Here is a 13,704-nt window from a genome sequence, read left to right on the forward strand (position 1 = left end):
AAAAAAAGAAGTCGTAGTCAAAAGTCTGGTTCTCATTACTGATATAAATTTGTTATAAAAGTATTACTGATTGCACTTTAAAAATTAGGTATCTTTATGTTATTAAAGGTAAAGTTTAAACAGTAATGATTTCTTGGTTAATGTCAAGTTGTCATAACAAATACATTTTGAATAATGTCAACTTTGTATTAAAAGTGTCATAATTTACCGAATGACACTTTATGACAACAGTCATAAATATTCATGAAGGCTTATTCATGTTCATGACAGGTCATCTTTATCTGTCATCTTTATGACAGTGTCATGACAGTCTTATTCATCCCCCTTCAAATAAAGTGTTACCGTTTCTTCTAACTGGAAGTAATACTATTAACTGGTCAATAACACCAGACGAGAAATTCTAAGATGATTTGATTGCGGTAATGCCAACAGAGATTTTTCTAGTGATTCAAAACAGCTGAGTTTGCCAAATGTTTGTAGGTAGAAACATGCAGAGATCCACTAACATTTCCTTCATTCAGAGCAGGGGGGGGGGGGCACACACTGTCTTGATGTGTTCTGTTTAATCTTTTTGTCTGAGCCATTTAAACTCAGTTTTTTGGCCCTCTCCCCTTCTTGGTTGAATGAAAACAACTAAGTTTGCCAGCAGCATGAATCACTCACTTGTAGGAATGGAAAACAATAAAATGCGATGTCAAGATAAAAGTAGCCTAATCTGTCAAAAAAGAAGAAACACTGTAATGCACGCCATATAGCCCAATCTGCATACATTATTTTAAATAGGGATGTATCAAAAGTGACACCAAAAATGTATAGAATAATACTGATGTTCCACAATGTTCCCTACTGTTAGATAGAAACATGTATGCAAAGAGAAGCAAGAATAGCTTATTTGTCATTTCCACCAGTAGTAACATCAGGCTGTTGATAACGTGACTTGTGTGATGTGAAAAAAACTACTTCTATTACAGTTTTGTAAAATACATATATTCTGATACGGTTGAAAAACCACTTCATCCTAGCGCTAAAACTTTTTATTGAAAAACCTGAGTTTTTTCAGAATTAGTGTTTCCATTATGAGAATTTATTTACATAATTTCAATTTGCGCATTTTTTATGGTCAATGGAAACGCAGCTTGTGTGATACTAGATTGAGCAAATTAGATAAATATGACGTGATCTGAGAACTGGTATTTGATCTCGTGAGTCATGTCTTCTCTGTCGCTGCAAATCTGAATTTATTTCCACCAGATCTGAGTGGGTTGGAATGGTCAGAAAATAAATTTGTCATGAGATTTGTTGACACCTTGCCGGAGCTTGAAACTGAATCTGAAGCTAACTTTGTGAATGTTACTGGAACCTGTTGCGTCTCTTTGGCTACTGACCCTCGACCATTCCTGGGTTTTTAAGAAGTGCTTTTCTGAATTCAAACAGAAGAAAACAAACAAACATGTAGTTAAATGTTTAAAACTCCCAAGCAGTCAGATCAGAAATCACTCAGCTGTACGCACATGCACACATACCATACCCATGCAGGAGCTTTAAGTGCTTTTCAGTGTTGCCTAGGGTCTGAGCAACGAACACGCTGACACACTCGTACTGCAAGGAGGAGACTGCATCAGCATGCTGCCAAACGACGACTCCACTCCAGTCTCAGCTTTAAAGGGCTTGGCTGACTCTGCATCATCTTTGCACACAAATGGCAGGATGGTCGATGAGCAGTTTATCTTTGCAGGGCGGAAGTGGAGGGGGAAGAAGGTGCACTGAAATGTGCTGAAGTGAGATAGAGCAAGCGCAACAGCAGAGATTGAAGGCAACAATGAGGTGAAAAAAAGGCTAGATTTTCTAGTTTATCAAAAAGGACCCTCTGGTAGCCCTTTGACTTCAACCACAGTCAGTTTTTTTTGTGGAATCCTTATTTAAGCGATCTTTACTTGATCTTTTTGTTGTGTATATGTGGGTCGTTGCTGATGTGAAGACGGAGCGTTGAGCCTTCTATTGGTTGGCAGAACTGCGGGAGGGTTCTGAGATCCGTGTGGCAGAATGCACTGTGTGGGTCGACAAAGAAAAGGGTCAGGTGCTCAGAGAACAGGACAGGTTTGGAGAGAAGAACCTCTTTTGACCAAGACGCCAAATAAAACCTAACACACGATGTTACCCATGGAGTTGAAACACAATTTTAAAAGGGCGGTATTGTGTGTTTTTCAGTGCCATTTTATAGCACAATCCAGTAACTATGTTACCTTCAGTTCCTATAAAATTGTTGTACATATCAAATATGACTTAAAAGAAATTTGACTTTTTTAACTTAACACCTTGAAATTGGGCCTTTGTCTCTTTAAAAACTCCTGCCCTTTCTGAAACTCCACCTTCAGGAAGTCATCACACCATGGCTCATCTATTAACCCTTTAACAAAGTTTTTACCAATAATGAACTCAGGAAATATGCAGTTCTACAAAATGTTTGCTAACTGCTGATGGCTAGTCTGAAGGAGCCGAGTTGGGGAATCGGCTGCTCTGTGAGGCGGAACCTCTGAAACTGGGGAGAGCTTTGTCCTTGAAGGCAGAGCTAGGTCAACCCTGGAAATTTGACTAGCTTAATGGTTGCCATGGAGATTAAAGAATTTCTTAAACATATATGAAAGAATCAAGGCAACAATCCAGGTATGGTTTTGGTGAGGGAATAACATTACAGCATGATGTAAAGCTCGATTATACATAATACTGCCCCTTTAAGCTTGGCTTAAATTGTTAGTCAGTTCAATGTCTGACTTTAAGAAGCATCACTGCTTGGTCACAAGACAGATTTCTCTCCCCGATTAGGAAGCAGACGTAAAGCAGTACACGGTTATTCTCTTACTAAGTTTCAGTGTGCCTGTTGTGTGAACAGATGTTTTAGGCTGGGTTCAAGGATTTCTTGCGCTTTTCAGAAAAGGATGGAGATAAGCTTATACTTGTTAGTTTTTGTTCAATTTTTTTCTCGTTTTTTTCAGTTTGTTTTTCTTTTTTGACAACTTTGGAGCGAGTCTTCAGTCAGTCATTCAGTCAGTCCATCTTTGAAAAGAAACCCTTGACTAAAAAAAACAAAAAAACAACAAAAAGCAAAGAGTAACCCTGCAACAAAAATAAAATGAAAACACAAACATCAGCATCACATGACATCATGTCCCTCCTCTCTTACGACAAAAGAGATAGTGCAACTTTTAGGGAACTTTTCTTTTTGTTGTGTTGTGAATGTTAGAAGATGTTATTTGCCCTCTTTGCTTTGCTTCCTTGTGAACCTTGGCACTAAGATTTGGGTTTGTGAGTCTTTAGTTTTGTTTTTTGTTGTGTTCTCTGTATGTCCTGGGTTCTCAGTTCTCGCGTTGTGCACAGATCCCGGTCCGAAAAGCAAATCAAAAAGACAAAAGAAAAAAGGAACTTTCTCCTCAATCCCCATGGTAGAGATTTCATAGAATGCAAAAAACCCAAAGGCTGTGCTAGCTAGAGTTTTTCTCTCTCTCTCCAAGAGAAGGAGGAAATAAAAATTCCCCAGCGGTGCCGGCTGGATAGAAAGTGAAATGAAATCAACTCTGGGTTTCTCCTTCCTTGTTTTGCTGTAGCTCGGGTCGAGATTTGTTTGTGCGTGGGAGTGTGGAGAGAGGACATGAGAGCGACAGAGCGATACAGAGGCCGATACTTCCATGTCAGCCGTAAACATAGGAGACGGTGCTGAGTCCGGGGTGCTTGGCCCCCGCCTGCCCCACTCCCCCTTTCCTCACACCAGGTCCTCTGGTTGGCCATCCTTGGCCTTGGCAGGTACTATTGTGCTTTCTGATTGGCCCTGCTGCTGGATCGTCCTGCTCCCCAGTCCCCCCGGATCCTCCGGTCTCCCTATTCTCTGGTTATTGCTGTGCTGGTGTAAAAAGAACGTGGAGCCTGGGAAATGGCCCATCACCTCACTGTATGCCGGCGGGGGCCCCTCCATGCGCCCGTGGCTGCAGGAGTTAGCCACGCTGATGCCAGAGTTACTGCTGGGTGGCCTTGGGCCCCCTCCTCCCAGGCCTCCCCCACCTCCCCCGGCCCCGACCAGGCCGCCGCCGTTCCCTATGTCGATCAAGTCACTGTCGTAGATGGTCCGGTTGGGCGGCGCCCTCACTGACTCCCGGTTCAGCTCCATTTGCTGCTCAGGGTCGCGGAGCTGCAGCGTGCAGGGCCCCTGGTACGGCGGGGGCTCCTCGCCGTCTGACAACGATATGGTGGGCGGCAGGTCGATCTGGTGCTGCATGTAGGGGTAGGTGGGCTGGAAGCGGCTGAAGCGGTCGCGCTGCATGAAGGAGGGAGCGGTGAAGCGATCCCTGGCCTGGGGAGCGTATAATACCTGGATCAGAGAGAAACATACAAGGAAAACAAAGCATTAAGAGGAGGAGGGACACCAATAACATAAAAACAAGCAAAAAACATACAAAGAAATTAACTCAAATGTCTGAGTTTTACTCATTCAGAACCTCTAAAACAAGAATCTATAAATGACCAAAGGAACTTTTGTTTGTTTAGACACATTGAAACGTGACATCACAAACCAAAGTTCCCGGCCTCCAGCAGGATCTGCTTGCTGACCATGAATACTATTGGTTAAAAAAAAAAAAAAAAAGTAGTTGTCAAAGGTATAAGAGTATCACATTTCAGAGGTCAGTGAGGGAAGTAAGTCAGTTATGCAAGCTTGACTAACAATCAGAGAGGTCTAGGCAAAATGAACCTCATCCTGTTGGACTGCTATTCCTATTGTTGGTTGACAACAGAGCAAATGTTCTGTCTTTCTGAATTCTTTCTTCCAGGGCAGCATACTCAACGCTCTATAAATGTCAGGGTCAGATTTGCTTTATGACTGTAAATCAGAAAATTTAAAGTCATAAATCAAATCCCAGGCTTTACAATTCGGGGGGGAAGCAATACAGCTGACCCCATGCATATTGACGGAGACCCCCTCAACTTTTCTTTGGAATGTGTTATCAAATTATTTGCAGAAAATAAGTTAGTTCACTGATTTATTTGGTAGAGCATATCTGAAATATATGATAGAAAATTCAGCTTCGGAAGCAGATAATCCAGGAGCGCCAATCATCTTTTTGACATCCTTTGGCTCTATCCCCAAGCAGAAATAAAGACTGTGGATGTTAGTTCATGCAGTGGTGTTAAGGGTTTCATTGTGCGTATAATACACATTTTTGTCAATTTGGAGTTTAAACTATACAGACAGGAAGTTCTGAACAATTTTAGAGGAGGTCTCAAATATTTGTGGATTTTAGCTGTTTGCGGGTGGCTGCGGTCCCTAAGCCCCACAAATTCCGGTGGTCCACTGCAATAAAGTAAGTGTATGTCGCAATGAAGGTCTGTGATTAAAAAAAAAGCACAACTACTACACTAAAAAATGGTAAATACTTTTTACTTTTTTTATTCATTGCAAACAGAGTCCAGACAATGAGAACTCATCATGAGAACAACATCCAAGGAAATAAATCCATTAGGTCTGTCTCAACATGGTTTTATTCAAAAAGTATCATTTAGTGCTTTGTTATAGAATTTCTTTAAAGTCCCAAAACACTTCTAGCAGCAAAACAACAAACACTGCCAAATATATTACTGGCTGAGATAATGGTGCTATTTTATAGCTCAGCCTCTCAAGATCATTTTTTGTCTTATTTTTGTTAACTGCTTAAATACAGATGCAGGCTCAATGGCTTTGATGTAAACGATGGTGGATCATCGTGATGTACCTCCACACAGACCAGTGAGCTACCAGTTAGTGGTTACAGATGTTTTAGCTTGATTACAGGAGAGGAAGGAAATCCCTCACTCAAACAGGACAACCATCACAAATTAGTTTATCTGCCAGCTTTTGTTCTTCACTTCAATTAACTCCTCAGACTGGAACGTCATGATCCATGTGTTCATATCTAACATTTCTATCCAGCCCCACTCCCTGCTGCTGCAGCAACTCATTATCAGAGGGAACTTATTTCAATTAGGGACTGTGTCTCTAATCATCAACCCCCACTGACAAAGCGGTCTGGGTGAAGAGAACAATAGGCTTGGAAACAGAAGCTGGGGGAGAGAAGGGGAGAGAGGATCTGGGCAGCTGAAATGGAGAGACTGACTGAAGCACAGAAAGAGTCAATCTGAAAGGATTTAAAAAGAAAGGCTGCTGAGATAAGGATGGAGAGAAAGGAGAAGGGAATAAAAAGAGCCATGGAGAGGGCCAGACAGGAAAAAAAAAAAAAAACAGAAGAGAAAGTGGAGACGGAAAGATAGAAAGACAGAGGGGGGAGAAAGGTGTAGAGCTGATGGAGGGAGCAGAGCGCAGCGGAGCAGGGCAGCTCTCAGACGGCTGTCTAGACAGTGTCAGGGGAGGTGTTGCTGATTAATGACGCACCAGAATCCACTGCCCCCACCCCATCCCCTCCTCAGCCCAAACTGCCACACACACAAACACACACACACACACACACACACAGATTCAGACAGCATCCCTGCATCTACCAGCCACCCACACTCACTGGCTGTGTCTCCCTCTGTGTTTGTCTCTGCATGGCCTTTTCCTCTCCAGCTGCTTCAGCACCAACACTGTTTCCACCTACCGTCACTCTCTTCCTCTTCAGCCACTGGTTTCTCTCAAACCCCACTTCCTGTCACTTCCCATTCTCGTTTCTTGTGTCTTTCCTCTAAGGTTCTCACTGAGGGAGAGCTGCAGCTTTAGATCTGATGTGTATGTGGAAGCACATTAGGACCATTTTAACTCATCGCTCCAATGACACTATGCGTCACGTGTTTCTCTTTTTACCTCTCCAACTCCCTCTTCTCACCTGGACTCAAACTCTTTCACCAGGCAAACAATCATTAAGTTAACCAGTCATGGCAAGTATGCTGGTATTAGTTTACATATCTGTACCCATGAATCCTTGAGAACATGCCAGCTTTGATCATGTCTGATGTACGGTGCCAGGCTTGCCCGGTGTGGCATATGAGCTCCATTCCTGGACGATCAAATATTTACAAGCAGCCAGAATGCAAATGTCAGGCTCCTTGTACCTCAACTGTATTCCTGTGAGCGTTGAACATTTACAGAAGGCCGCGAGCCAAGAAAAGTCGGCAAGGAAACAAAATAAAGAGCTGAGAGCAGATACTGAGAAGATTTGCTGAACAAAAGCATTCTGATTAGATAACAGACCCACTGGAGCAGTTTCAGATTTGCTTTTAAGTATACTACATTGGGCACCTGGTATTTGCGGGGGTTGGGGACCACAGCCACCTGCAAAAAGTCTAAAATCCGTTGATACTTGAGAATCCCTCTAAAAATTCTCATAATTTCATGTTTTAATAGTTCACACAACAAATATTCCTGAGTATGCTTTAATACATATGTTGGAAATCATTTTAATCTTACAGCAGAGCCAACAACAACAGTCTTCCTTAATTCATTCTTGGGGTTTCAGCCAATAAGCACCAAGGAAACTAAACTGAAGTCCTTGATTGGCTGCTTTGTGAACATGTCTGATATTGCAGTGTTGCTGCAAAATGAAATGCAGAAATTTGGGAAAATGTGAATGGGTCAGTTTGTGTCAATTTTCATGGAAATTAGTCTTTAAATAATTCATTTTTCTAGTATTGATTATATCAAGATATTGATTATTTGAAAAAAAAAGAAAAAAAAACATGAATATGGAAAAAAAACAGATTTTGGACTGTAATGACTGTTCTGATTGGCTGAAGACAGACAGGCAGGGTGATGTAGACGTGTAAGATCAATATGACGAATATTTCATTTTGGTCAAAATATGACTTGGTGAATTATGTTGTGAGGCTGACGATATAAGGTGTCGGAACGAACGGATTACTTTTTTCCACTTTGATGATGAGGATTAGTTAACTGGCCCAGGGAAGCTGGTGGGCAGACGGTGAGACTCAAACATCTTATGTTTGTTTTCTACTTTCAGTTCCAGTCATCTTGCATGTAATTGCCACTATAGCTCTTTAAAACACTTGCAGTGTTTTAAAGAGTATATATAGTACTATATGTATATATGTAAACAATATATGTACATTGTTTGAGTACTAATGTACTCAAACAATAACTCAAAGTTATTGTTTGAGTACATCTTTCAAACTGAGTCATTCATCTGCCGTTAATCAGCTGAGAGACATTACTCTTAGGTGTGGTGGCCGACACAGTTCCAGAATTAAACAGGGAGTCAGAGCTCTGAGAATATTGAGCGTGAACATCAGCACTTCAGTGTCGGTGTTAATCGCTGAATGTACTTTGAAGCGATTAAGTTCAAGGCATAAATAAAAACACTCAACCTTGCAGTTGTTGTTGTAATGCTCGACATTTACAGGTTCCATTGGAGTACATCTAGAGCACATTTCTTCATACATCTACTGCATGTGTCTACCTTGAAGTTGCAAACAGATTCCCTGGTAGTGAGATTAAAGCATTTAAAAGGAACCATTTGATCAGACATGTTAATGTTTGGCTGTTTCACAGCAGTTTTATTCTAAAGCACAACCAACTAGGGGTGGGGGACAAAATCTGTTTTTTGATCAATCCAAATGCTTACCTGAACGATCCTGACTGGATTAACAAAGACCAAAACTCGGTTGTCATTAATATTAGTACCAAAACCTAATTTAGAGGAACGCCAAAATAAACGCACAAGTCTAACAGTAGAGGGAGAAATGTCTTTTGCCAAAGACAAAAGAGAGAATCTGACATCACTCCATTTTTGTTTAGCCTTTGTAATGAATGAAGTAGCGCTCAGTGTCTTCTTCAGATGTTTCTGTTGTTTTCTTCAGTGGTTCGTGGTGCAACGCCCCCAAAGGCGAGGGGGAGTGTGTATGCAGTATGTATGTGGGGCCATTATGTCAATAATTGATACATAATTGTGTCATGGAACATAATTCATATGGAACAATGAAGTGTCTGAAGATTATTGATTTTCTTCCAAGTAGAGGTGATGTCTTGTTGTCTTTTTTCTCCTTATTTTGTATGTTGTGCTTTTGATTTTGGAAAAAGAGAAAAACTCTACATATATACATGTATTACAACTTTTGTTTTATTCTGACATTTTTGCAAGATTTAAAAAATAAAAAACAAAAAAATAACCATTGCAATTATTTGACCTTCCATGCATTCCCCAAACTAACCTGGCAAATACAGAGCTGAAATGAGTTTTCCTCAAAACGTTATGACAAGAAACATGTTAAAGTTATTTCAAGACAACTTCTTGTTTTTGAAATAGATATTTTATGAAATATTCTATTTTTCAATGTAACATTTGAGTCATGCTCATGATGTGCAGGAGTCAGCACTGTGTCTAACATGACGACCAGAGTGGTGGTCTTACCTCTGAGGCACCTTGTCGGGATCCGCTGTCTGAAGGCCAGAGACAGCCATCCTAAAGACAGGAAAACAACACAGGTCAAGCTGCTGGCTCACCGATCAGGAGCTTGAACGTTTAGCTGTTGACAGCTGTTAGATTTTCTGAGCAAATACTATGCAAATTGTATACTACTGATGATTTATGACTTGTGCAGCACTTTGGTCAACTTATGTAGTTGTAAGTGCGCTCTATAACATAAACTTTGACCTGACTTTGACTTCTGCCTATGTTTTTTATGTTCAAATCAGTCCTGAATTAAACCAGATACATTTAATCTGATCTAACTTCAGTCAGAAAAAAAGATGTATGTAAACTTTTGGTTTCCTTTTTTTCTTTACACATCCCCACTTTGAAAATGCTCTGCAGGTTTGAAACAGAGCTAATATCTCCACATCACAACCCAAGCTAATGAGAATGCTGTAGCCCAGTTGATTCAGCTGAGCCAGTTTGAACTGGAGAATGTTTGGCTGCCAATATTTCACAGCTGTGTTGTTAAAAAACAATATAGAGACCGGTTCCACCCAAACCAATTCAGCAAATTCACTTAACAGACTGCAGCAAAGCTGCTACCAGTGTAAAACTGGGACAAAAGCTCTAACTGGGATAAAAAGATTCATTTAGCTGCACTGTACTTTACTGGGAACATACTGGTAAGGCTATGTTTGTCCTGTTTCACAAATACAGAAATGTACTAACACAATGACTGCACAGGAACACTCAGTGAGAACAGATGAGCAGACAGCCAGACAAAAAGGGCCTCACTCACCATCAGCTTGGATCAAAACGACGGCACAGACTAGACTCTACTCTACCAAACCTACAGCAGCTAGGGGGAAATAGTCCTCAGAATGAGGAATCGTTTTACAAATTCAGCACTGGAATGAAATAAATGTGACCTCAAGTGAATGTCATAATGCTGTTACACATTCACTTAAGCTAATTCTGTCCAAAGTGACATTCCTCTCTATATGATTTGGAGGATTATAGAGAAACATTTTATCTTAGTGGTCCTTTAGATAGTGTCTTCTATAAAGGATCTAATATTTTTGTTCGCTTTGCACCAAGCCCCAAAAGAACATTTCAATCTGGACTTTAAATAGGCCACTGCAACACCTTGACTCTTTGTATTTTCAGCCATTTTGTTTTAGACTTGTTTCTGAGTTTGGGATCACTGATGATCCAGTGAGTCAATCTTCAACAGGCCCAAACCATTACCCCACTACCATCACTGTGCTGCAGTATTTAGAGTAGTTTGTGCTCTTAAGTTATGTATAGTTCTTTTCACTGTTGTGAATTATTGTCAAACATCTCCACTGATTTACTGTGTCTAAAAGAAATTGTTAAAGGCATTATTTACTTGAGTGCAAGACCAATTAAAAGTTTTTTTTATTTTGTTCCTGGTAACACTTCCAAACAAGCCATCCATGTTTTTCTTACATGTTCTTAGTGTACTGTAATGAATTTTAACCCTGAAGGCCTCGCTGAAATGATCAAATAGGACATATTTCCACTGTTATCACCAAGCCACATCATCGAATCACATATCTAAGTCTAATCTATGTTACAGAGTAAACACAAATAAAACATGCTTTATCTGTGGCATTGTTCATTAAAATGGCACATTTCTGATGTATTCAAATTAAATACGATCGGTTCACTTAATGATATTATATTAGGGATTAGGTAATGCATTCAGCAAGTACTTTTACTTTTAATACCTAAGTATTTTTAAAAGCCAGTACCTTTTACTTTTACTTAAGTACAAATGTTAATGTGGTAGTTTTACTTTTACTTGAGTACATTTTTGTGTGTGTATTTGTACTTTTACTTAAGTACATTTTTTGAGTAGTTTCTCCACCACTGGTAAAGATCAGCAGGTTAGCTGTAGAGTGAGAAGCAGCGGTCCTGACCTGCTGCAGGGCGTGGTCGTGCCTGCGGGCCTGGCTCTGCCGTGTTATGAAGGACCAGGTGGAGAGCTTGTAGTGGTTGAGCAGGCAGATGATCACCACCACCATCACTGTCATCACCACGATGATGATGACAATCTGAACAAACTCCAGTTCAGCTGCACAAAGACACAGAGAGAGGGAAGAGATTAGAACTAAATATTTGGTGATGATCTTTGAGTTGCTGATGGGACACCATTCTCCCAGGCCAGGTGTGACATTTACAGGACAAGCTTAAGAGAAACATTTTTTTGGCAGTCCGGACACACGGTACATTCTGACGGATAGTTTGTATCAAGTCATTCTGATAACTTTTGTTTCACAAGAAAACTGATGCATGCCCTCTTGTCTGCTAAACATGCTAAAGCAGAATCTCTACAACTCTTAACTGGTGCTAAGTGAAAGCTCCACAGCACACGGATTTACTTGAAATTAGTGCTAAATGCGTCAACTTGTTGGGAAAAATGGGGCTGGATCTTGTTGCAGCAATCATCTTCCTCCAGTGAGGCTGCCTGTTCAGAACAACAGCTGAACACTTTGGGGACTCAATTTCAATTCACAGATATAGACAGTAAAACAAAAAAGCTTTTTAACCATAAAAATAAGTCAGTGTTGTATCTCTATATTTTGATTTCACAGATGCAGCACACTATAGACTACCATTTTCACTTTGAATCCTACTCTGGAAAAGTGCTGTAGCATTTGTTTACCAGCAGGGGGTAGCACAGGTCAAACTCAGTAATAGTGTGTATGTGTGTGTGTGCGTGTGCGTGTGCGTGTGTGTGTGTGTGTGTGTGTGTGTGTGTACTCATGTATGTTACCTATTTTGGACCTTTTCTGGCATATTCTCAAACTTTCTGGAGACAGAGGGGCCTCATGGGGCCACATGGGGTCACATGGTGCCCAAAGCCCAGTCTTAGTGAAATGAACCGCCTAATTTAGGGTTAGATTATAGGCATGGTGCAAATTAATGTTTGAGGTCAGGGTTAGGAATATACAGGTAATGGTTAGCATAAATTAAGCATAACTTCAGTTTCTAAAATAAATAAGTCCTGATATGGGTAGAAACACAAACCGGGACTGCATGATTAGTTTAGTAATTGACTATTCTATTAATTATTCTGATGACATATTGATTAATCAAATCAATTAATTTAACCACTTACTCTTGTTTTACACAATATTAAAAATACATTAAAAATGCAAGCAATTTGATTCCTTTTTTTAAATAAGAAAATAAACATTTTATTATCTCAAATGCAGTAACAGCAATCCTCAAGTGAACACTTGATCATCTAAAGAAAAAGATGCATCTGCAGCTAAAAAATATTTCTAACATCAACATGTGAAAAGCCCTTTCTGCTTGACTTATTGTCAATACAGAGCAGAGCTGATCTGCTAATTATTTTCTGGATAAACCAATTTATAATTGAGTAGCAAAAGGTGCTTAATAGGAGATTTTTATTTATTTAACAGAATATGAACCAAGTGAAGCAAAACTGCCATTTGAGGAATTCTGAGTAGAACAAATTTACAGACAAAGAAGGGTATAATAATAATAATAATAATAATAATAATAATAATAACTATTATTATTATTATCATCATCATAAATGAAAAAATATATATTTTCTGTACCATTTTGTCTTAATTACTGACTTTCTTTAATCAAATTACTAAATTAGTTGACTGTTATTTCAGTAATTAATTAATCACAATGCATCCGATTTATCGATTCAGATCTAATGAAAATTGTGTTTGTGTGTATGTGTGTGTACATTCAGAAAGACTTCACAGGGGAGAGCTCCAACCCAGAGATCTGAAAGTGCAGTGACTGTCCCACCATACAGTGGTTCTTTTGTCAGAATGCTGAATGACTGTGTGTGCACATGTGTGCATGTGTGCATGTGTGTGTGTGTGTGTGTGTGTGTGTGTGTGTGTGTGTGTGTGTGTGTGTGTGTGTGTGTGTGTGTGCGTGCGAGAAACATTGTGTGCGAGAAACATTTTATCTTTATCTGTGCGAGTGTGTGTCAAACAGGCAACACACACATCTGGGATGACCTTCCCAATCAGGGTAGAACTGCCCACCAGTCAAGTCTGCATTTTGTCATTTTCAACTGGTTTGTGATTTGCCTCACTTGCCTGCTGCCTCTTCATCCACATTCCCTCCAACGGTTCCCATCCATTCTCTATCATCTTCCTCACTCCACAATCTTCATCAGTTGCCTTTCATCCTTCTCTTGCCTACAATCTCTCCTTCAGTTTCTCTTTCTACCAGTTTCTCTCCTTTGCCTCACTTTGACCTCATCTTAGCCTGCAGTCTGATCTCTGACTCACACTCT

General features: G+C 40.1%; 1 protein-coding gene across 1 annotated transcript in view; it reads right to left on the bottom strand.

The window, feature by feature from the left end:
• Window positions 1-3,003: 3,003 nt before the first annotated feature.
• Window positions 3,004-13,704, bottom strand: part of ldlrad4b (low density lipoprotein receptor class A domain containing 4b) — a 37,053-nt gene continuing 26,352 nt past the window's right edge. Inside the window, exons 2-4 of the mRNA XM_015058318.1 lie at window positions 11,327-11,481; window positions 9,381-9,431; window positions 3,004-4,360 (exon numbers count right to left, since the gene is read on the bottom strand). Of these exons, the coding sequence (XP_014913804.1) occupies window positions 3,758-4,360; window positions 9,381-9,431; window positions 11,327-11,481 (809 nt within the window). The 3' untranslated portion in view covers window positions 3,004-3,757. The remainder of the gene's footprint in view (window positions 4,361-9,380; window positions 9,432-11,326; window positions 11,482-13,704) is intronic.

Source organism: Poecilia latipinna, unplaced genomic scaffold (assembly GCF_001443285.1).
Source record: "Poecilia latipinna isolate Pla-1442-1.1 unplaced genomic scaffold, P_latipinna-1.0 Scaffold1532, whole genome shotgun sequence".
Lineage (NCBI taxonomy): Eukaryota > Metazoa > Chordata > Actinopteri > Cyprinodontiformes > Poeciliidae > Poecilia > Poecilia latipinna.